General features: G+C 46.8%; 1 protein-coding gene across 1 annotated transcript; it reads left to right on the forward strand.

Annotated features, from left to right (window-relative positions):
- Positions 1-18,598: 18,598 nt before the first annotated feature.
- On the forward strand, positions 18,599-19,839 carry LOC126001259 (COP9 signalosome complex subunit 5-like). The gene has a single exon (XM_049768493.1). The coding sequence runs from the start codon at positions 18,640-18,642 to the stop codon at positions 19,675-19,677; it is 1,038 nt and encodes a 345-aa protein (XP_049624450.1). The 5' UTR covers positions 18,599-18,639; the 3' UTR covers positions 19,678-19,839.
- The last annotated feature ends 5,140 nt before the right edge of the window (positions 19,840-24,979 follow it).

Genomic DNA, 24,979 nt, shown 5'->3' on the forward strand with positions numbered 1-24,979 from the left:
GTACTATCTTGGAATCACTGAGGCCATGTTGGAGTCATTGGGGGCCATCGTAGAGGCTGGCAACTATATTCATGCCCTTGTAGAACAGCATAGAACAGAGTAGACCCTTAATATTTTTTGCTTCACTTTGTTTAACTGTGATCTCTATATTTAAATCTCTCAGGGGCAGTCAAGAAGGACTTCTTACATCACTATTTTCTCTGAGTGCACCAACTCACAAACCTGAAATGTGCTCTCTGTACTGTGAATTCTGTTTTATTTTTTGCCTGGAGTATCTTCTTAATTCACAAGAGCCATTTACTGATTAACCTTAATTCTCTCACAAAATGGAAGGTAATCTTTCCCCCAGGAGAGCCCAGAGCTCCAAGAGGGGCTTAATTCTCAAAACTCAGGAAAAGTAGCAACACAAAGACAAATGCCATTTATGAGCCCTTGTGGGCCGCAGGTTGATTAGAAGAAGGTCGTGAAATAATTGCAGACCTTAAGGAGCCTCCCAGCAGAAGTGGCTGGTGATGAGGATGCAGCTGAATTCAGCCTGAACAAAGAATATTTCTTGGATGAGCCGAGTCTGTGCAAAGACATGGTGCCAGCTTCTCCACGGTGGGAACTCCAAGATTCTGAAGGTGGCAACTTGATCTTTCATTGCACAATGTGAGGTCGATTTTGATGAGGGCAAAAGAAGAACATGGGAGGGAGTGAACATTGAAAAATAGAGGGGTGCTTCTGGAGATGCTCAGTGGTTATGTACAAACCTCATATATGGACAACTCTGCTTCAATCTCCAGCACTACATGAGCCCCTGAGCATTGCAGGGTACAATACTGGAGCCTCTGAGCATTGCTGGGGTGATCTAGGAAATTTCTGGTACTGTAAGACTCCAGCAGCAGCATATTCTGAGCCCCTTGCATTCAACCACTGGGCTAAGAATTGCCAGGAGGTGACATCAGATCTCCTGAGCACTGTTTGAAAGGCTTAAAATAAAATTAAAAGTGGGTGGGAGAATATTGGAGAAGCATACCAATTATTTTTTGCATAGTAGTTCTTTATTGGGGAAAGAATACCCAGCAGTGCTCCAGAGTTAATTCTGGCTCTGAGCTCAGAAATCACTCCTGGCAGGCTCTATATGGGATGTTGGGAATCAAACTCTGGTCAGCTGCATACAAGGCACACACCCTACCCACTGTGCTATTGCTCTGGTCTCATAGTAGCTCTTTATCAGACATTTACCTGTGCTTCAAAGTGGCAGGGAGGGAATCCCTGATAATGGGACTCAATTCTTATACTTGGGAGGTTAGGGGTTATGTCATAAAGATAAGGGGGAAAGCAGTGATGTCAAGAGGTGTGGAATCAGAGCAAAGAATAAGCTCCCTTTCCAGCCCAAAGATCAGGATGGATTTCCCCAGAGACATCACAGAGCTGATGCTGAATTTGCAAGCTCAGCCACAGAAGCAGGAAGGAACAAAGAAGAAGCCAGAGCAAAATGCTAAAAAGCAGTTGTGGCCTAGAGGAGCCACACAGAGAAATCAGGCAGATGCTGAGGAAAGAACAGTCACCTTTGTCTCAGACTGTGGGCACCTTCCGGGTTTCATCTTGTGCCATGCCCTCGGGCAACAGTGGAGGCCTGAAACTCTGGAGAAAACAGAACCCAGGAGCGCCATACATTTTTCATGTACCACAGAGCCACAGTAAAGCTTAATTTATCAAGTAGTAAGAGGGGAATGATAAGATCAGAACAACAATAACAAAACATTGCAGCAGAAGTCATGTGAACGCAGGCAGAGCGCTTGCTGGGTGATACTCTCAAAATATCTTGTGTGGGGCCTGGAACCATGGAGATCAAGACCACAGAGAAGGGAAGACTGCTGAATTTCTGGGAATGGCTCCACTCCAGAGAGCATCTAGCCCCTTTTCCCAAGATGCAACAGTCCAGAAGCTAACTTGCCTCCTTCGGTTTTGGCAAACGCCAACTCCTTGGAGGCTGGAAAACTCATCCTAATGGATGATTAATTCTGCCAAATTTATTATTAATGGCATTGTTTCTATGCCAAGAGTCTTTGATGCTTTTGATTGCTCATGCTCAAAACCTAGAATTTTGAAACTCAGAGTCTTCAACTCTTATTTTTTTTCCTCCATGAGTTTGCAAAACTTAGGCTGAAATTCCAAGGCAGAGGCAAGAGTCTACCTCCCCTCCCGGAAGTCTGTTAGCTGTGAGTTTAGTCTTTGCCTCCTGCATGACTGGAAGAAGTGGATTTATCTTGGGAAAGTGGTGGATTTACCTGTTGGTGTAGGAAAATATTATTTTGAAAAGCAGTCTTTCATCTTGCATGTACTCAACACATAAATGATTTGCCTTCTTTGTGACATGTCAGATTCTGTGGCAGAGCTGATAGGTCAGAATAGGAATGATGTAAAGGAAGGACTTTCTCAGGAACTGGATGTTGGAATGGAGCACCCATAGATGGGGTCTTACCCCCTGGAAGCCCACAAGTTCCAGGGAAAAGAAGCATCTTGGGGCATGAGAAGCATTGCAAGAACTTTCATGTTTAGAAGATGCAAGGATGGTAGAGTGAGGCCAATTGGTGACCTAGCATGTAAGAGTTGACCAGTTGACCAAGGGACCAGTTGCAGAAGAGGATTTTGAGATGATAAGGTTCCCTTTGTGACATCATCATCATCACTGTCCCAGCTTATCATCACCACCAGAATCATCATCCCTAATATTTCTCACATTTTTCTATAACTTTTTTGGGGGGGCCTTCCTAAATGTGCTAAGAAACTTTTTTCTTTGTTTTTGGGCCATACCCAGTGGTGTTGAGAGGTTCCTCCTGACTCTGCACTTAGAAATTGCTCCTGGCAGGCTCAGGGGACCATATGGGATGCCAGGGATAGAACCCGTGTCCTTCCTGGTGCATGCAAGCACTACCACTCTGTTATCTCTCTGGCCTCTTCTGCTCAGGAACTTAAAGACCTTTTCTAGCAGTATGTGATGCTGCAGTGATGGGTTTCATAACTATTGGCTCATAACTAATTCATCCTGAGGGTCACCTGGCAGAGATTGGGTAGTTTGTTCAGTGCTGGGGACCAATATTCACTCAGGGCCTCACATGTGCAAGGTAAGGAGTTTCATTCAGCCCAATGTGATAATCCTATGAACTTTTCTGAATTCTGAGTTAATACTCAGGACCCAGAATCCTGATTCTTCTTCTCTTCATTGCCACAACCACCTACATTAATCCTGCAGCCCAGCACAGCACTTCCCTGGTTTGTTCACATACTTCCCAGGGTGTGTCAAGGAGAATCCTGAACCAAAGATATGGGGAAGGGGTGTCTGGAGAGAGTACAGCAGGCAGAGCACTTACTCTGCATGCAGTTGACCTGGATTCAACCTCCAGCATCAGGACCGAAGTGGTGGCACAAGCAGTAAAGCATTTGTCTTGCCCGCTCTAGCCTAGGATGGACCGCAGTTAGATCCCCCGGCGTCCCATAAACATCCCCCAAGACGGGAGCGATTTCTGAGTGCATAGCCAGGAGTAATCCCTGAGCATCACTGGGTGTGGCCCCAAATCAATCTCCAGCATCCCATATGTTCCCCTGAGCATTGCTAGGTGTCATTCCTGATTATAAAGTTAGGAGTAACCACTGATATTGCCAGCTGTGCCCCCCCCCCCCCCAAACCAAAGGTACAGATGTCCTGAACATATGGGAGAGGGCATTGACTCTGTCAATGGCTTCCTCCTCTGTCTCCGGGACAGGCAACTCAGAGAGAGGTTCTTTCTGAAGGTCCTGGTGGTACATTGAACCCACAGACACATGGAGATGATCCACTAGGGGCGCCCTTCATAGATGTCTCTCTTCTCTTGGAAGCATCTCCATCCCCGTTACTGCTCCCAGGGTTACTTCACCCCACTTGAGATCTCTTGTCTTTTCTTGGGGGAAGGTGAGGGCTCACATTATGGGGTGGAGATGAAATCCTGGCAAGGCAGCTTCCATTCATGGACCAGATATGGTAGGTTACAGTCACACAACCACAGGCCAGGGGACAGATAAGTCTCAGAGAAGTGCTTCTTGCTGTCTTGGAGGTTGTAAGACGGCAAGTGGAAGTGGACTCTGTCCCTTCCTGATTCATGCATGGCTGAGTTGTCTCCTCTCTGTCCTCACTCGGTGGAGGTAGGGGTTATCTGTAAGGGCACTAGTCCCATTCATGGGGGCCACACCTTTCTGATTCAATGGGGGATGTGATGGATGTACAGTCAGTCGATGACTCAGACCAGTGCATTCCCAGGTCCCCCATGATGTGTGTGTGTTGTGATCCTATTTTACAGCCATGAAAGCAGAGATTCCATGGGTTGTCCTGTGGCCTTTCTGCTCACCTGCTCAGACTGGATGTTTCTTTAAAGTTCTAGTTTGGGCTGGGGTGTGTCCTGACCTGACCAGTACCCTCTGGCCAAGGCAGGACAGGAGAAGGGTCCTGAGTTTGTCCCGTGTCTGGAGCCTACTAGGAACTGGTGTTCCACACTGTTGGATTCAGTCCTGTGGACCAGGGTGCGAGGAAGCTCATATTCTGCATCCTAAATCCTCAGAATCCAGCGGAGATTCACTGGCAGCTGAGAAAGGGGAAAATGTGCATGACTTGCAGTTTTATTTTTTGCTTCTTAAAGACACTCCCGAGTCCTGTTGGTAGCGAGCTCAGAGCCCCCGGATCACTTCGCTGCCCTCTGGCTTCAGTCCTTGTGAAGTCAGCCAGGACTAGCATGCCTGAGTTCTGGTAGGGACCAAACGGGTCCTGCTTGTTAGAGCCTTTCTGTGCTCTGCCCTGCAGTCGTGTCAGTCTCTGCAGATGCCAGTTGCCCTCCCACTGTCTCTGTGTCTTGGATGTTTTGTTTGTCTGGTTTGGGGGGGTTGCACCCAGGGGTGCTCTGGAAGTTATGCGGTGTTTGGGGAATGCGGTGAAAGTGATGAGGATTAAACTGGAGTTTAATTTAAAGGGTTCCAGGAAGCTCCTGTTTTCCCTAAATGGCTCTGCAGGACAGGGCAGAAACCCCATTAGGGAACCAGAACACGCACAATATCCCTTTGACGTGTAGCTGTGGATTTCATAGGCTTCTCACTCTCTCCTCTCTCTCATCTCTCTCCCTCTCTCTCCCCTCTCTTTCCTCTCTCTCCTCTCCTCTTTCCCTCTCTCTCCCACTTTGTCTACTTTCTTTCCCACTCTCTTCTCTCTCCTCTCTCTCCTCTCTCCCTCTCGCTTCTCCCCCCCCTCTCCTCTTCACCCTCCTGTTCCCATTAGACAGGTGATAAAACACTGAGCCTAGAGGCCCAAGATCAACAGAGTGGGAGCTGGTTTTTGTGCCTGAAACCTTCAGCTTTCAGAAACTCGGCCTCCCCCTGCTTCAGGCTTTCCTTCCTTGGGAATAGGGAGCTCACCCACCTGCGGGTGGGGATGAAGGCGGTTTAAAGACGATTGAATTAGTGCATCATGAGGTTTCCCTCAAAGAGAAAAGATGAGCCCCAAACAAATGACTGGGCCAGGGACACGCTTGGGCAGGAACTGGCAGGCATTCTGCTGACTGAGCTATTATGTGACGTTTTCAAAGCCTGAAAGACCCTGGTAGAGACGGGTATAGGTGGACAGGGGACTGAGTCTGGGGAGGGCAGGGAGGTTCCACTTTTGCCCTGCAGAGATCCCTCATACACACATATACACTCAAGGGGGGTCTGCATGAGTGCAGCTACGCAGCCACTGGTTCTTATGAAAAAGTCAAAGATCTTGGCGGGGTTCCAGCTCAGCTGCGCAGATCCTGTGTTTTAACCAGGGCTCAGAGACCGCTCCAAGAGCACAGTAAGAACACCCAGGAGGCAACCAGCCCTGAACCTAGCCAGCAACCTTTGACCAGCTTCCCTCTAATGCTGAAAACAAGGCATGAGGGAGCTCGTGATGCCTCTTCATTTCTACCCCTAGTTCCTAACTCAGTTTTTTTTTTTCTTTAGTTTTGGATTTTGGTCTAAACCCGGTGATGCTCAGGGGTTACTCCTGGTTCTATGCTCAGAAATTACTCCTGTCAGTGCTTGGGGGACCGTAGGGATGTTGAGGATCAAACCTGTGTCATCTGCGTTCAAAACAAACGCTATCGCTCTGGCCCCCCAAACTTAATTTTTTCCGCCAATGTGAAAATTCCAATGCCATTAATTTTCCAGTGACAAAGTGTTTCATGGAGCAAATTCCATTAAGTCATTTAAATTCAGAGTTTAATTTTTGCTACAGCTTAACGAAACCATTTCCATTTTTCCCATTAAAATGTTTATTTGTAGTCAAATTATTTTCATGGGATCAATTATTTTCCATTTAAATTTTACAACGAACATTTGATTCATTAATCCTTTCCCTTCACTCAACTTTCTGCTGAGGATAACTTTGGTGTTCTGCAGTTTTTTCATGCTTTGCTTCTTTTGTAGTTAGTTTCTTGTTCTTTCGATCATGTTCAAGTCTCTTGGGTCAAGTTTTGCCAATCTAAATTTTGCAAGCAATTTTTTTGCTGTCTATATTCAGCCAATTATAAGTTCTAGAGTGTAATTTCAACATTCTTTAATTTACTTATTACTGATTACTTTCTATTAGCAATTTTAGAGCAAAACAATCCTAAGAAAGCAATTGAGGGCAAGCTTTTCCTGCTTTTCTGCCTTTCTTCCTCCCTTCTTTTCTTCCTTCTTCCTTCCCTCCCTTCCTCCCTCCCTTCCTTCCTTCTTTCCTTCCTTCTTCCTTCCCTCCCTTCCTTCCTCCCTTCCCTCCTTTCCTTCCTTCCTTCCTTCCTTCTCTTCCTCCTTTCCTTTCTTCTCTCCCTCCCTCCTTCCCTCTCTCCTTTCCTTACTTCCCTCTCTCCCTCCTTTCCTTCCCTCCCTCCTTTTCTTCCTTCCCTTCCTTCTTCCCTCCCTTCCTTCCCTCCCTCCTTTCCTTCCTTCCCTTCCTTCTTCCCTCCTTTCCTTCCTTCCCTTCCTTCTTTCCTCCCTTCCTTCCCTCCCTCCCCTCCCTCCCTTCCTCCCTCCCTTCCACCCTTCCCTCTTTCTCCCTCCCTCCCTTCCTCCCTTCCCCCTTTCTCCCTTCCTCCCTCCCTCCCCTCCCTCCCTTCCTCCCTCCCTCCCTTCCACCCTTCCCTCTTTCTCCCTCCCTCCCTTCCTCCCTTCCCCCTTTCTCCCTTCCTCCCTCCCTTCCTCCCTCCCTTCCCCCGTTCCTCCCTTCCCCCCTTTCTCCCTCCCTCCTTCCTTCCTCCCTTCCTTCCTTCCTTCCCTTCCTTCCTTCCCTTCCCTCCTTCCTCCCTCCCTCCTTCCCTTCCCTCCTTCCTCCCTCCCTCCTTCCCTTCCCTCCTTCCTCCCTCCCTCCTTCCCTTCCTTCCTTCCTTCCTTCCTTCCGTTCCCTCCTTTCTTCCTCCTTCCTTCCTTCTCCCTCCCTCCCTCCCTCCCTCCCTCCCTCCCTCCCTCCCTCCCTCCTTCCTTCCTTCCTTCCTTCCTTCCTTCCTTCCTTCCTTCCTTCCTTCCTTCCTTCCTTCCTTCCTTCCTTCCTTCCTTCCTCCCTTCCTCCCTTCCTCCCTCCCTCCCTCCCTCCCTCCCTCCCTCCCTCCCTCCCTCCCTCCCTCCCTCCCTCCCTCCCTCCCTCCCTTCCCTCCCTTCCTTCCTTCCTTCCTTCCTTCCTTCCTTCCTTCCTTCCTTCCTTCCTTCCTTCCTTCCTTCCTTCCTTCCTTCCTTCCTTCCTTTCCTTCCTTCCTCTCCACCCCAGACACCACTTGGAAGCTGTATATCTCCAGTCCTTTCTCTCCAGTTCTCTCCTGCATGCCTAAGGGTGGTTGCAATCAGCCTGACTTCAATTTCCTTCAGGAAAAGGGAAAGTGCCGGGACTTTGACCTTCCTGCCTCTGCCCTCATCAGTAAAAGAGAGCTGAGTCCTGGTGCAGTGCTTGTGGCCTCTGAATTCTGCAGTATGCAGTAGCTTGGGAGAGTCCCGCCCTTCAGGTGGCTCATCCCGCATGGGCTCCTCCAACAGCTGGTAGGGCAGGAAGTCACACTGTCACCAAACCCCCTGCTCTCCCAGGCGGAGCACCCAAGGGGTTAATATTTGCCCAGGGGTAGAGCAGAGTTTTGCAGGTAGTCATCCTAGAAGAGTTTGTCCGCTCAAAGGGAAGGGTCAAGAACCAAGGCTAGGCTCTGTTTGGGAGCCTGCGTTGCAGCCCCAGTAGTGACCTTGGCCAATCTTCCCTTCTCTCTCTGAGCCATTCCGGCTCCCTCACCTGTGAAATGAGGAGGCAGTGCAGGGTCAGTCCCGGCCTCCATCTGTCAGCTCAGCGATTTCTCTCCCACCGTCCGGATTTATGTGCCGTGGAAGCGTGGATGCTGGCGATGGATGGAGACAGGGAGAGGTCACGCATTGTCCAGGGAGCCTGGAACTGCAGCCGCCCTGGAGGATTAGTTCCCAGCCCTCAGCCTTGTGTGGTGCCTTTCAAACACACCGACCACCCAGGCCACACACCCGGAGTGATACAGAATCTTGGGGTGAGGGTCCAGCAGATGAGGGATCCCAGATGATTCTTGAAGTAGCCACCCCCTATTCTCACTCTGAGACTGTTATTGGATGGACATCTGGTATATTGGCCACCTTTCGGGGCAGATTGGTGCCAGGGCACCCCCAACTCTGTTTTTGGGCCCATGTTGTGCTGCGACCAAATGGGTCACCCATTTGCAAAGCGAGTGCCTTCACTCCTGCAGTTATTTCTCTGTCCCTTGCAGTGAATTTTTATTTACAATTCTCAGCTATTTGGGGGGAGTGCATACTTGGTAGTGTTACAGGCTGAGTCCTGGCTCTGCACCTAATTCCTGACGGTGTTCAGAAGAACCTCAGGGATGCCAGGAATCAAATTTGGTCCAGCTGCATGCTAGGCAAACACCCTCCGCACCGTACTCTGCCCCCACTTTCTCATCTATTTTATAAGCATCATCCAGATGCTTATAAAATAAAATTGCTTCTGAGAGAGCCTGGTCCGTGGTATCTCGTGGGAGCCGAGCTGGGGGGGGGGGTGCTTCCCAGGAGAAGGACATCAACATTTAGTGGGAGAATCTCTTTTTAGATCTGTGCTCAAGGGGCTCTTAAAGTGAAAATTAATCAAGATGAAATAAAACACAAAATACATGGCCTGGGAGAGAGTGCCAAGGGATGTAGTGTTTGCTTTGCAGATAGACAGGGGCCCTGGGTTGGATCCCTGATACAGTCCCATTTCCTGGTGTGGACCCCAATAATAAATAAACAAAAAGGCAAAATAAAAAATAAACAAAGGGAAAAGTTGAGGCTATAGTCACCTAAGCCATATTTAATTTAAGTTTTGATTTTTTTGGGCCACAATCAGTGATGTTGAGGGCTTTACTTAGGGCTTACTTCTGGCTGTGCTTGAGGACCATAAGGGGATGCCAGGGATGGAACCTGGGCTGGGCATGTGCAAGGCAAGTGACCTTTCCACTGTGCTCTCTCACTCTTTCCCCTCTCCTGAGCTATATATATATATATATATATATATATATATATATATGTATATATACACATATATATGTATATATATATACATAATACATATATGTGTGTATATATATACATATATGTTTATATATAATTATATATATAAATTTTTTGTTTGTGGGCCACACTTGGTGGTGCTCAGGGGTTATTCCTGGCTCTGCACTCAGAAATCACTCCTGGCAGGCTTAGGGGACCACATGGGATGCTGGAGATTGAACCTGGGTCGACTGCATGCTTTCCCCACTGTGCTATGGCTCTGGTTCTTCCTGAGTCATAATTTAAGTGATTCACTGACACTGGTGACAGCAGCATCTTCCACCCAGCTCAGAGGCTTTGCTCGCTCTGTTTTAGTAAGGGAAATAAGTCACATTTTTAAGGGCCTATGTGAATGAGGCTGAGGCATGGGCCTTTCTTGCTGATGAATGGATGGCGGCATAACGGCATACTAAAGCCTGGCAAATCACATCCTACAGTCCACACCTGTATTACTTCCTATGCTGTTGGGAGCAGGAGTTTGAAAGCAACTCAGTAGGTATGGTTCTGGTTCAGGGTCTCTCAAGGCCATGGCCAATGTCTCATTCACAAAATGGACAGAGGCTGGAGACTTTACATCCAAGATGGCACCCTGACAGGGTGACTCTGTTTGACGAGTGGTGGTTGGATGGCCCCTTCCTTCTTCTTCTTTTTTTTTTTTTTTGAGGGACCACACCTGTTTGATGCTCAGGGGTTACTCCTGGCTAAGTGCTCAGAAATTGCCCCTGGCTTGGAGGGACCATATGGGACTCCAGGGGATCGAACCGAGGTCCTTCCTTGGCTAGCGCTTGCAAGGCAGACACCTTACCTATAGCGCCACCTCACTGGCCCCAAAGCATGAAACCATTTCAATTTTCTTTTTTCTTTTTATTTTTTTTTTTTGTCTTTGTTTTTGGGCTACACCTGGTGGTGCTCTCAGGGGTTACTTCTGGCTATCTGCTCAGAAATAGATCCTGGCAGGCACAGGGAACCATATGGGATGCTGGGGTTCGAACAACCACCTTAGGTCCTGGATTGGCTGCTTGCAAGGCAAACACTGCTGTGCTATCTCTCCAGTCCCCCTTCCTTCTGGGTAGAATCTTCCCATTAAGACTAGGTGGCTGGGGCTGGAGAGGTGGTGCTAGAGGTAAGGCATCTGCCTTGCAAGTACTAGCCTAGGACAGACTGCAGTTCAATCCCCGGCATCCCATATGGTCCCCCCAAGCCAGGGGCGATTTCTGAGTGCATAGCCAGGAGTAACCGCTGAGCGTCAAAAGGGTGGGGCCCCCCCCAAAAAGCAAGCAAACAAAAACCGACTATGTCGTTGTTCTCTAGATCCAAGGATTCTTTCTCCAGGGATCCAAGAGAGAACAGAAGGCAGAGGCTGCGATGTCTTTTTGAAGTCACACTTGCTAAGTTTTGATGGTTATACAGGGTGGACCATCCAATGTGGAAGAGAGGGATGTGAATATGTGACCATCAGGGGACCAGAGTTTCCTCCAATGGGAGAAAGGGGTGCATCCTTGGCCCCTTTTGATCAAGGATGCAACTGAGTTATGAGTTAGAGTGACTGACTGACTCAAGACTTAGGTAACGAGGGGAGCTTGGGAGACTGACTGCCTTGGGAAGCATAATTTCTTTTCATCCCAAATGGTTTTTATTAGGACTTCGGACAGCATTGCCAGAAGAACAGAGAGCCCAGAATTCCCTGTGGGGAGCTCCAAGAGAAAGTCACAGCTGAGCAGCAATGAAACCCAAGAAAATCGTGCTTAGACAAAGCTATACTTAGGTTAGATAGAAGTTCTTGGTCGACTGATAGATGCTGGTTTCTTTTCTTTCTTTCTTTCTTTCTTTCTTTCTTTCTTTCTTTCTTTCTTTCTTTCTTTCTTTCTTTCTTTCTTTCTTTCTTTCTTTATTTCTTTCTTTCTTTCTTTCTTTCTTTCTTTCTTTCTTTCTTTCTTTCTTTCTTTCTTTCTTTCTTTCTTTCTTTCTTTCTTTCTTTCTTTCTTTCTTTCTTTCTTTCTTTCTTTCTTTCTTTCTTTCTTTCTTTCTTTCTTTCTTTCTTTCTTTCTTTCTTTCTTTCTTTCTTTCTTTCTTTCTTTCTTTCTTTCTTTCTTTCTTTCTTTCTTTTCTTTCTTTTCTTTCTTTCTTTCTTTTTTTTTTGGTTTTTGGGTCCCACTTGGCAGCACTCAGGGGTTATTCCTGGCAGGCTTGGGGGACCATATGGGTGCCGGGATTCAAACCGATGACCTTCTGCATGAAAGGCAAACGACTTACCTCCATGCTATCTCTCCGGCCCCAGATGCTGGTTTCTTTAAAAGCCAGTTTATTAAGGTTAATTTGAGAGAAAGTTCTTTATTAACTCCCCAAAGAGGAGCAGAATCGCTTTTAGGGAATAATTTACAAGCACTTCCTTTAGATTTCATGGACCAGGCGGGGGTCGTTATTTCTGATTCTTTTGACCCCATTTCACAGAGGGTTAAACTGAGTTCAGGTAAGTTGTGTGTGTGTGTGTGTGTGTGTGTGTGTGTGTGTGTGTATGTGTGTGTATGTGTGTGTGTTTCCCATCTGTAATGGAGCTGGGATAGTGGGTTGCACTTTGTGCCAAAATTTCAGCAAATGTGCCAAAATGTGTGACCCATTCCCTTGGGTTTGTCCCCCAGTGCTCAGCCTGAGTAACTTTTGTGCCAGGCTGAGTCCCAGGCCCAATGCTTGAGGGTTTGCTTCTCCTGGTGTGGGTGGGAGTATTTGCAGGGGTTCCCCTAGGCAGCCAAGATTTTCTCCTAGGGGCATTTACAACTGAGCATGAAGAAGACTGAGTCCCCATTTTTGACTCCTTTGATCAAAATCTATATTTTGTTTTGTTTTGTTTTTTGTCTTGGGATCACACCCGGTAGTACTCAGGGGTTCCTCTCCTGGCTCTGCACTCATGAATCACTCCTGACAGTGCTTGGAGGACCATATGAAATGTTGAGAATTGAATTCGGGGTGGCTGCGTGCAAGGCAAACACTCTCTCCACTGTGCTGTTGCTCTGGCCTCTAATTTATTTATTTATTTGTTTATTTATTTTTGGGCCATACCCGGTGACACTCAGGGGTAACTCCTGGCTATGCTCTCAGAAATCCTAGCTTGGGGACCATATGGGATCGAACTGCCGTCCATCCTAAGCTAGGTGCGTCAGGCAGATTTTACTGCTTGTGTCACTGCTTCGGCCCCCTGGCCCCTACTTCTTTTAATTGAACTTTTGGGTCTTCTTTTGGGTTTTTTTTTTTTTTTTGGGTGGGGGGAGAACCAGGTGGTGCTAGAGATTCACTTCTGCCTGCAATGCTCCTGTACCAGTCCTATGCTCTATCTCTCTGGCCCCCATAGAAATGAAATCCAGGCAGTCATTTCAGAGTAGGATTTTGGTCTTGTTTTCCAGGGGAAAGAACTGTGGGAAAAAAGAGTGGGGGCAGAGAGGGGCCAGTATTCCTTTTCCCGTAGCTATACCCACACATCTCACACAGGGAACGAGGCTCAGGTGCAAAACCCCGCAGGGCCCTGGTGCCACTGCTCTCTGCCTGCCATCCGTGGGAAGGCATGAGGTTCTGCCAGGCTCGAGACGGCTCCCGTGAGCTTTGCCTTGCAAAGTACAACAGATGAGGGAACCTGGTTCCCCTGAGCTCTGATTCACCAGATGTTATTTTCGTGCCACTTCTGAGCAGAGCCACCGAAATTGTCATCAGGGAACCTGACAGTTGGGAGGAAACATTGGTCGCCTTCTCGTCCCCTGCTGCCAACCTCTGAGCTCATCACGTGGTGGCGGGAACGGAGACCTTGGACTCTTATGGGCTCGTTTTCCAGCTCCAGCTCCGTCACACATCAGCGGTGACCTTGGAGTCTTGGTTTCCTTGGCTACAAAAGGCTGTGGGTGGGCAGAGAGGACACTGGGGCGCTGGGTGTGGTGCTTGGATGTATCATGTCTGAATCTCTGCAAAGAACAGTTTTGAAAACCATGGTGCCAAAATTATTATTTATTAATTTATTTATTTTTGGTTTGGGGGCTACACCCAGCTGTGATCAGGGGTTACTTCTGGCTCTGTGCTCAAAATTACTCCTTTTAGTGCTTGGGGGTACTTTATGGGATGCTTGGGATTGAACCTGGGTAGGCTGTGCAAGGCAAACTCCCTATCCACTGTGTTATTGATCTGGCCTCTGAGGTGCCAAAAATTAACAACAACAACAACAACAATAATAATTAAAGGCAGGGGGTTAAGATGGGAGGAATCAGGGGATTAGAATATCAAGCACAAGTCTGGTCATTCCTATTTGTCTTCTTGCAAATCAGTTTTGAGAATCACTCACAGCGAGTGAATTTGTGAATTCACTCGGTGTCTGAGGAAGATTTCCAGGTTCGAGACCAAAGCGGTGAAGCCCAGTTCATTCCACTGCCAAGAAGAAAAGCAGAAGCCACCTTCTACCCTAGGCAGAGTGAAGGGGAGATGGCCTAGGAGTTAATTAAAAGTGTCAGAAGCTCTTGCTATCTGCAGGTGGATGACATTCAAATGAAAACGAGCTCTCAGCGCTTTTATTACCTGCTTAGGTAATCTGGTTCCGAACAGCATGCCTTTGTAATTATCATACACTTTTCTTAAATACCTTGTTTACTGATTTGTCCAGATGAGACACACAGACAATTTTATATTTATGGAGAAAGAGGCTTTCCTGACAACTGGAACATCCAAACGAGGCAACGCAAAATCAGCTAATTGCAAGGGAAACATTTGTCATCTGGCATGCGAGATCTCCAAGTAAGTAGCATAATTATGCGATATTACTTTAGAATCAATTGAAGGGGTGGGGTGTGTCCTGATGTTTATCCATTATTCTTTCATCATCTTCTCATTTTTTTTTTATCCTCTCATTTGTAAGAGTGGAATTCACATTGACTTTCAAGAAGGGCTTCTTGCTTTGACAATGCTCATCAACTGCTCTCCCTTTTTTCTTTCATAACCTAATGTTCCTAGAACCTGGGGTGCAGATGAAGATGTTTAACTCAAACGTCTATTTTCAGAAAAGACAATCCAGCAATTGTTTGCATGTTTTTTTCCCCCTGATAACAGACTGGGCCAATGAGATGGGCAGACTGTTCAGGTATGGCCAATCATTGAGCACTATTCCCCAGGCATTGCTAAGTGGCTGAATGGTAAGGGCATGAGACCTTAGCAGAGCCAATAGAATTCTTCTCAGCAATTGATGGAAAAATGCAGGAGGTTAGATTCCGTTGCTTAGGGATGGAGCTCAAGGAGGATGCCAACTTTCAGATGTTCACAATGTATTCCCTAGCCCCAGCCCCCTCCAAGAAGAGAGGATCTATGTGAAGAGGAAGATCTAAGTCTAAGGAGAGAAAAGGGAAGGAAGAGATTGATATGAGAAAGAGAAGAGAGGACTGGGTAGAGGGAAAAGGAGGCAGAGAGGGAGAGAGAAAGGAAAAGGAAGATATGTTTTCGGAGTGTCAAGTTCCATTTTGATCCATCTCTAGCTATTCTTTTTAATTCTTCTAAATCTTGCAGTTCCCTCTAAATCATGTAAAGCAACCTCATTCCCTCAGGATGGCTTCAGTCTGTGCTAAGAAGTTTGAGTGCTCAGACCAGTTTCCTTGGCCATTTTGTAGACACATGGGTGCCTTACTATAAGGACCTTGGGGTGATGTACTTTGGAGATTTTTGTGTGACCCAGGACAAAGCACAGTGGATGCCTTCTTTCTCGTTTTCTAGGTGTGTCTGGCCACCACCATGGATGGAGATGGGAAGAGAGAAAAGGAGTCACTTCGGGGAAGATTGTGAGGTCACTCTGCTTTTCCCCCACAAATGTCACAGGCACATCCAGGGCATCCCAGACTTTCCTGTATTTCCCACGTGACTCTAGCTAGTTCTAGGTCTCTGCCTACTGGAAGCACAAGTGGAACCAATGGGGCCAGAAAGGTACAGAACCAGACTTGACCACACTGGATACACACCTAGGGCCCACATGTCAGGTCTGGTGAAATGACACAAATGGCGGCTTCTCCATACAAAGCATTAAATGCAGTTCAGAAAGAATTGGAAACAATATTGTAAATATGTGTTTTGTTTGGTTATTTAAATTTTTTATTTAATTTTTGGGCCACACCTGGTGGTTCAGGGGTTACTCCTGACTCTGTGCTCAGGAATCACTCCTGGCATGCCATGGGGCCCATATGGGATGCCAGGGAATGAATATGGTTTGGCTGTGTGCAAGGCAAACACCCTTCCCACTATACTATTATAAATATTTAAGGTTTCCTCCTCTTTCCCTTTATTTTCTTTCACTGTTGTGTAAGCTACAATTTTGAATGTGAAAAGTAATGTGAGAAATTGAGAAAACTCCTCCGTGAATGATGTAAAGAGCTCTAAGTATAGAGACAGGTAGAAAATATGCTATTATTTGACAGTGAGTGAATGATGAAGGGGCATTTTTTTTCTTGCTTCTTTATATTTTGCTTTGCCTTTGAGATTTTCTTGTAATGTGGATAGATTGCTTTTATAATCAGGAAACGAAAGTAAAACCAAACAAAGCCCAGCGGATCTCAGCATGAGAATATACTAACTTCTCCCATCTCTGGTGGGGCGAAGATGTTTGACTGCTTGTCCTTTGGTCCTTTTATGCTGGAGTGAAAATCTGAGAACTCAAAGAGCCTCTGAGATCTGCCAGCAAACTCCCAGGGGTTCCTTGTCCATCACTTTCACTTCCAGGAGGAAGAGGTAAAGGATTCTGAATGGGAAATTATCAGGGAGGAAGGGCATGGGGCTTTGCAAAGTCCACTGAGGTTCCTTGGATTCAGCAAGGGGCACAACATCCAGGATGTGTTTCAAGGAAAATACAAGAGCCACTTTTCTTTCCCTTCGTCTGCAGGGTGCCATGGCATGGAGAGAACCCAAGACTTCTCAGCCCTGATCTCTATAGCTCTTGGCATGATTCTGCTCCCAGAATCTGAGGACTCTGATGGAGTCAGATATCCAAGTGTCAAAATGGTTATTTTTAATTAAAAGAGGGGTTGGGATGTGGCTTAAATGATAACTTCATGTGGTCCAATATTTTGCCAATGCTCAGGATTTAATCCTGGCGCTACATGCACCCCAGAACACTCCTAGGTTGAGGATTTCCGGAGATGACTCTGTTACCTGTCACAGTTTTATTTCCCCCACCCCTCAAAGCTCCATTTTGGACCCAGCAGGATGCTGGATGCCAGAGACCACCCTTAGAGCTTGTCCTTTCTCTAAGAGCCCACAGATTGGAGGAGGACAAAACATACCAACATACCAACCCTAGGGACAACGTGTTATTGTAGAGAGAGTCTTGGGGTAATGGAAATGGCAATTTGTTGGCCAGGAATCCTTGTTCTCAAGGTCATTGCCTTGCCAAGATAATTGTTTCCAAGGTCATTGCCTCTGCAAAAGCATCACTCCCAAGGTCATTCTTCTCCAAGGTCATTCCTCTCCAAAGGCATTGTTCTCCAAACTCACTCATTCCCAAGGCCATTGTCTCTCCAGGGCCATTCGCTTTCAAGGCCATTGCCTCTCAAAGGTCACATTTTTCCAAGGTCATTCCTTCCCCCAAATCATGGCCTCCCTTAGGTCACTCTAGACAGTGAGCCAATTCTTAGTCATTCCTATTAGAGGTCAGATTGCTCCCCAGTGCCCCAGGCCCTGACTCCTCTTCCTCTTCCTTCTCCTCCACTTCCTTTCCATACAGGCCTGGTTTTCTCTCCAGCATTACTCCAGTTTGATCTCTCCCCATTGGTGAGATATGCCCTGGTCTCCCCATACTCAAGACTGCAGCTTAGGCCACGAGGACTTCTTGGGGAGCTCTACTGGAGGAGCCCAGAGGCACTGCCCTTGACTTCAGGATGGAAATGAGGGCAATGCATAGTCTGTTTCCCTGGGCTATTGAGGTTCAGGCTTCACTTCCAGGATTCTCTCTGCCTGCTTGGTGATGGAGAGTAGATAAATGGTATTGTCATTCCTGAGGGTAAGTTTGGTGGTGAGTGGTGCTTGGTGGGGGGTGGAGGGAGTCCACAGTAGTTCTCTCCAGCACTGACTTTCTCCTTTACATCCTCCCTGTTTCACCCTGGCCCCTAAGTCTCTGGGCTCTGCCCCAAACAGAGGCTTTACACCCAGGGCCACTGTCAGGTCCAGGGAGACCTTTAGATAACTTACCCCCTCACCATGCTGAGTGTGAAGTGGACACATCTATCTAGGGGTGCAACTTGTGAGGATGCAGCTTGGAGAAAGAAACTTGGGTACACATCTGGGGAGTATGGAACCTGCAGAGGCAGATGGTCCTGGGAACAGTTTTTTGTTTGTTTGTTTATTTGTTTTTGGGCCACACCCGGTGACACTCAGGGGTTACTTCTAGCTATGCACTCAGAAATCGCTCCTGGCTTGGGAGACCATATGGAACGCTAGGGGATTGAACTGCGGTCCATCCTAGGTTAGCACATGCAAGGCAAATGCCCTACTGCTTGCACCACTGCTCTGGCCCCTGGGAACAGATTTTTAGGAGTTTAGTGTCCCTATTGGGAGCAATGAACCCTTCCAAGATGAAGTTGGGATGCCAGAAATAAGGGAACAAATAGGAAAGTGGGGTCCCTATACCCAGTCTAGTGGGTACATCTATGGCAGGGGCCTCAAACTTGCGGCCCGCGGGCCATTTGTGGCCCTCTGTACAACATTTTGTGGCCCGCAGCCGGCCTTTAAATATCGCAGTATTCGGGCCCGGAGAGATAGCACAGTGGTGTTTGCCTTGCAAGCAACCAATCCAAGACCTAAGGTGGTTGGTTCGAATCCCTGTGTCCCAAATGGTCCCCCGTGCCTGCCAGGAGCTATTTCTGAGCAGATAGCCAGGAGTAACCCGTGAGCAATGCCGGGTGTGGCCCAAAAACCAAAAACCAAAAAAAAAAAAAAAAAAAAATCGCAGTATTCGCAATTATTCGTTTACCAAATAATTGCAATAAAAATTGCGTTAGTAGTCATGGCCGCCCCGAGGAGCTAGTGGGGCTCCACACCTGTCGGCGGATGAGGCTCCGAAGCCTCTCGGAAAACTTAGCCATGGCGGCCTCCGGAAGCGACCTGGCCCAGAAGACCTGGGAACTGGCCAACAACATGCAGGAAGCGCAGAGCATCGATGAGATCTACAAGTACGACAAGAAGCAGCAACAGGAGATCCTGGCGGCCAAGCCCTGGACTAAGGATCACCATTACTTTAAATACTGCAAAATCTCAGCACTGGCTCTACTGAAAATGGTGATGCATGCCAGATCTGGAGGCAACTTGGAAGTGATGGGTTTGATGCTGGGCAAGGTGGATGGTGAAACCATGATCATTATGGACAGTTTTGCTTTGCCTGTAGAGGGCACTGAAACCCGAGTAAATGCTCAGGCTGCTGCATATGAGTACATGGCCGCATACATAGAAAACGCCAAACAGGTTGGCCGCCTTGAAAATGCAATTGGCTGGTATCATAGTCACCCTGGCTATGGCTGCTGGCTTTCTGGGATTGACGTCAGTACTCAAATGCTCAATCAGCAGTTCCAAGAACCATTTGTGGCAGTTGTAATTGATCCAACCAGAACAATATCTGCAGGGAAAGTAAATCTTGGAGCCTTTAGGACATACCCAAAGGGCTACAAACCTCCTGATGAAGGACCTTCTGAGTACCAGACTATCCCACTTAATAAAATAGAAGACTTTGGTGTACACTGCAAACAATACTATGCCTTAGAAGTGTCATATTTCAAATCCTCTTTGGACCGCAAATTGCTTGAACTTTTGTGGAATAAATATTGGGTGAATACATTGAGTTCTTCTAGCCTGCTTACTAATGCAGACTATACCACAGGTCAGGTCTTTGATTTGTCTGAAAAATTAGAGCAGTCAGAAGCCCAGCTGGGCCGAGGAAGTTTCATGTTGGGTTTAGAAACACATGACCGAAAGTCAGAAGACAAGCTTGCAAAAGCTACACGAGACAGCTGTAAAACTACCATAGAAGCTATCCATGGATTGATGTCTCAGGTTATCAAGGATAAATTGTTTAATCAAATTAACATTGCTTAAATGATTTTTGAGTTTTACTTTTGCCTGAATGCCACATGAAGAAAAGACTACAGTAATACTTTCAAAACCAGTAGCTAAGTGTCTGAACAGAAGTGCAAAGTACTCTGATGTGTCTGAACAGTGATGTCCCATAATAAATAACTCTTTAAAATAAAAAAAAAATTGCGTTAGTAAGAAAAAAATTGCATTAAACTTCGCATACCCCGAGCAGTTTCATTTGGGATATGCAAATGTTTAATGCAATTTTTTTGCGATTTTTTTACTATGCGATTTTTTATTGCGAATATTCAGTAAGCGAATAATCGCGAAGACTTTGCGCCTAGTGCAGACATCATTTCCGCTGCTCCTGCCCTCTGTCCCTTGCATTATTGGAGGCCTAAGGGAGAGAAGGGAGAGAAGTTTATTACAAAATTAGATTTTGTCATACCTTCATCATGACTTCATCAAAGCCTGCAGTGAAGAGAAAGATTGATGAGGATCACAGACAATTTCAGGAAAAGTGGGAGACGCAGTATTTCTTTGTTGAGCACAAGGGCATCCCCATGTGTTTTATTTGCTCAGAGAAAGTTGCAGTGCACAAGGAATACAACTTGAAACGCCATTATTCAACTAAACATGCTGAGGAATGTGCAAAATATCAAGGAAATGAGAGAGCCAAGTGGGTTGCCAGTCTAAAAGCATGTCTTATGAGGCAACAAGGTTTCTTCAAAAAAGCAACCAAAGAGAATGTTGCATCAGTCAAAGCTAGTTACATGGTTAGTGAGATGATTGCTAAGGTAGGGAAACCATTCACAGAAGGAGAGTTTGTTAAAAAAAATGAGTGTTACAGGCTGCAAGTATTATCTGTCTGGAAAAGAAAGGTCAGTTTAGCAAAATCAGCCTTTCTGCCAACACTGTGGCAGAGCGCATTTCTGACATGTCAAGTGACATTTATCATCACCTGTGTGAGAAAGCCAAATGTTTTGATGCATACTCAGTTGCTCTTGACGAGGGCACAGATATAACAGACACTGTGCAGCTCACAATTTATGTCCGTGGTGTTGATTGCAATTTTGAATCGACAGAGGAGCTGCTCACAATAATTCCAATGCATGACCAGACCACCACTAATAAGATATTTTGGCATCTGTATGATGCTATTGAGAATGCAAGTTTGCCATGGAAGAGGTTTGTTGGAATAATTGATGGAGTGCCATCAATGACAGGGAGGAAAAATGGACTGGTGGCACTTGTTCAAAAAGAACTTGAAGAGGAGGGTGCAGAGAAGGCCATTACTCTTCACTACATTATCCATCAGCAGACCCTTTGCAGTAAATGCCTGCCATGTGACAATGTGATGTCTGTTGTTGTGAAATGCATCAACCAAATCAGATCCAGGGGCTTAAAGCACAGGAGGTTCCGTGCTTTTTTAGAGGAAATGGAGTCAGAATATGGAGATGTGCTCTATTTCTCCGAGGTACCTTGGCTCAGCAGGGGAAATGTCCCGAAAAGATGTTTTGAGTTGAGAGAAGAAGTGAAAGCCTTCATGGAGAAGGATGGGAATGCGGTTTCTGAGTTGAGTGATCACAAAGATCACAAATGGCTTATGGACTGAGCTTTTCTTGTTGACATCACACATAAGCTGAATGTACTAAACAAGATGTTACAAGGCCTGGGGCAGCTTATCAGTGCTGCCTATGACAATGTGAGAGCATTCTCCACAAAACTTGTGTTACGGAAATCCCAGCTCTCTCAGACAAACCTTTGCCATTTCCCAGCATGCAAGGATCTTGTGGATGCAGGCATACCATTCAGTGGTGAGATGCTATTTTTAAGCCAGAGAAGGAATTTGATCACTGATTTGCAGACTTCAAAAAGCGCAGAGCCACTTTCCAAATTTTTGTGGACCCCTTTTCCTTTGATGTGCAAGATGCCCCTCCTGTGCTTCAAATAGAGCTCATTGACCTGCAATGCAACTCTGATCTCAAAGCCAAGTTTAGGAAGATTAGTGGAAAAGCAGACATGCATGGGCAATTTTTGAGAGAATTGCCCCCCAGCTTCCCTGAGCTTTCCCGAATGTTCAAGCACACCATGTGCCTTTTTGGGAGCACATATTTGTGTGAAAAGTTATTCTCCACATTGAACTTCAATAAGTCAAAGTACAGGTCTAGACTTAATGATGATCATCTTCAAGCCATACTGAGGGTCTCAACTGCTTCCTCTCTAAAGCCAAATGTGGTTCAGATTTGTGAGAAGAAGCACTGTCAAGTCTCTGGCAGCAAGGAATAGGCAAAAAAGGCCATGTTCAGAAGAACTGTTCATGATCTTCACTCAATGTTTTATTTATGTTCAGAAGAAATAATTAAAACTGTTAATAATGACAGTTAAGGACTTTTTTTTTTTGTGAAATCCCTTATGCGGCCCTGCCTCACCCCGACTTTGCCTCCTGTGGTCCCCAGGTAAATTGAGTTTGAGACCCCTGATCTATGGCATTTCGGAGAGGCCAGTTCCTGAGACACATGACTACCCTAGGGCAGGAGGCCCCATCAGCCCTCTAAGGCAGGTGAGTGAGTGACTCAAGGGCTGTTCTGGCTGTGATGTGGGGGTACCCAGGTCCATGCCACTTTCATGGTCTCCCCAGCCCCCACTTCCCTTCCCTTTGTTGTTGTAATGTTTTGGGGGGCACACAGGGGCCACATTTTTTAAAAAATCTCTATTTAAACACCTTGATTACAAACATGATTATAGTTGGGTTTCAGTCATAAGGGCCCACATTATTTTTTGTTTGTTTTTGGTTCACACCTGGAAGTGCTCAGGAATTACATCTGGCAGTGCTCAGGGAACCACATGGGATGTTGGAGATTGAGGCTGGGTTAGCTACATGCCAGGCAAATGCCCTTCCACTGCGGGATCCCTCAAGCCCCAGGATTTCCTTCACATTCTTTTTGGGAGAAATCATACTTCCTATGGGGGTTGACCTGAACTCTTGACATCGAGCTGGCCAGGCTCTACCACTGAACTACCCTACCCCAGGCCTCTCCACTCAACTGAGATACTGGTGATGGAATTAAGGGGTAGAGCTGCTGGCATTGCCAGGTGGGTGCTAGCCTGGGACAGTAAAAACCCTGCTGTGGGCATCCTGATCTCTCCCCTCTGGGATCTGGGCATGGTGTTTGCCCCTTCTGTAGAGCAAGCTCTTGCTGTCCCCATGCCCACTCAGATTATGAGGTGATGTGTCCTTGGCAGTCACAGTGCTCCCTGCCTGAAGTGCTCCCAGAGGAGCCTGGCAGGATACCCAGAGCCCTGGACACCCTGTAGCCCTTTCTTACAAAGCGAATGGCTGGCTTAGCCAGGTTAAGATGTGCCCAGCCTGGGGAAGGGGGCTTTAATTAGAAACGTTGAATGACTTACTTTCCTGGGACCGGAGAGATAGCATGGAGGTAAGGCATTTGCCTTGCATGCAGAAGGTCGGTGGTTCGAATCCCAGCATCCCATATGGTTCCCCTGGGCCTGCCAGGAGCAATTTCTGCCGGGTGTGACCCAAAAATAAAATAAAATAAAAAATAAAAAAGACTCCCTTTCCTTTTTCCAGCTTGTCCCCATGATTCATTCTGAGGAGCTGCTGCTTGGCCCGTCCTTCCAGATAAACACAAATGAATCCTGTGACTTCCCCATGAATTATGCATTAAACACACATCTGTAAAACTTCCCCATCTAGACTGAGACTGGGAACATATGGGGTTTTAATTGGACACTAAATCAATTTTCCTATCCACTGTTGATGCAATTTCAAAAGAGAGAGAGAGAGAAAGAGAGAGCATTTCTAGCATTAGTCCGTATGTTGGCCCTTGTTACATGATAAAAAAAGAAAATCATCTCTCACACCCCTGTGATTTCGATCATTCAAATCTCAGCCTGCGCCCCTGTGATAGGCAGGTTAAAATGGTTCTTGGCGGGCTGAGCGGCTGAGCTCTTCGATAGGATCAGACACTAAAAGGTAGAAAAATGATGGGAGAATGGGGGAAAGAAGTGCTCAGCAGGGTGGATAGGGAAAGCTTGGGAGGAGGTGCAGAGGAGAGCTGAGGAGGGAAATGGAAGAAGTGGAAGGTTAACCTTCTCTCTCATCCTGTCCTTTTGTCTTTTGGGTCACACCTGGCCAAGCTCAGGGGTTACTCCTGGCTTTGCATTCAGGAATAACTTCTGGCAGGCTCAGGAGACCATATGGGATGTTGGGGATAGAGCCTGGGTTGGCTGCATGCAAGGTAAATGCCCTCCGTCCTGTGCTATGGCTCCTGTCCAACCCATCCAATTCTATAACTCTGGGTTAATTCCTTCTTCCATTCTCAGAGGGGATTAACTCTATTCAACAGGCTAGAAGAATGAATGATGATGAAGAAAGGATGGGATTTCTCCTCTTGCTTTGTCAGAGAAGGAAGCTCTGGTGGTGAGTGTAGTGAGGTCTCCCTGGGCTATGTTTCCTGGTGAGTGTGGTAAGATCACAATAGGGTCATGTTTCCTGGGGATGGTGGATGTGGTGAAATCTCTGGAAGCATGTTTTCTGAACATAAAGCACTGTCCCAGTGCTTAAGGCTGTGGGAATGACTGCTGTGTGTGGCCCTACTCCCTACTTAGATGTTTGTGACCTCCCCTGTAAAGTGCTGTCTTTTTGCTGGGACCTCCAGGATTAAATCTAAGACCCCGTAGCTTCTGAAATTGGAGCATCCGGTCCCTGGAAGCACTGACCCAAAAGGTCACAGGCCTAGAGTACACCTGTGGGAGGGCTGTAGGTTCTGTGGCCAAATGGTGGGGAGAAGGAATGTTCCTATGAGTCCTTGCCCACTGTGTAGCCTTTGTCCTTCATTATTAGAAATGCAGGGTAAAAACATGAGATGACAGGATAAGGCTTTGGCAGTAGCTTTTAGCCAAACAGACAACTTGCTCTGCTTACTCAGGATTTTATTTGGAGGAAACTATGCTTGGCAGTATTCAGGAATCACTCCTGGTGGGTTCAGAGGACCCTATGGGACGCTGGGAAGGTCATCTACAAGACAAATGCACTAACCACTGTACTATATCTTTGAATTCATTGATTTCACTTCCTAAAACACTGGGGACATTAGCTCTGGCTCCATCCTCAGTTCCCCTGTACCCCAACTGCAAATCACTTTCATTCCCCATGAAGGGACCTCAGATAAGAGGAATAGCTTGGCATGGGGTGAGTGGAGGGAGGGGCTCTTCCCACATCAACCACTCAGGTCTCATGAGGAAGTGTATACTAGACCCTGGCACACCACAGATGGGCCCATAAAGGTCTTGGCTATCA

The sequence above is a fragment of the Suncus etruscus genome, chromosome 2, assembly GCF_024139225.1.
Source record: "Suncus etruscus isolate mSunEtr1 chromosome 2, mSunEtr1.pri.cur, whole genome shotgun sequence".
Classification (NCBI taxonomy): domain Eukaryota; kingdom Metazoa; phylum Chordata; class Mammalia; order Eulipotyphla; family Soricidae; genus Suncus; species Suncus etruscus.

Bases quoted from the DNA above. Each gene is read 5' to 3' on its own strand.
- LOC126001259 (XM_049768493.1), top strand. From the start codon at position 18,640: ATGAGGCTCCGAAGCCTCTCGGAAAACTTAGCCATGGCGGCCTCCGGA.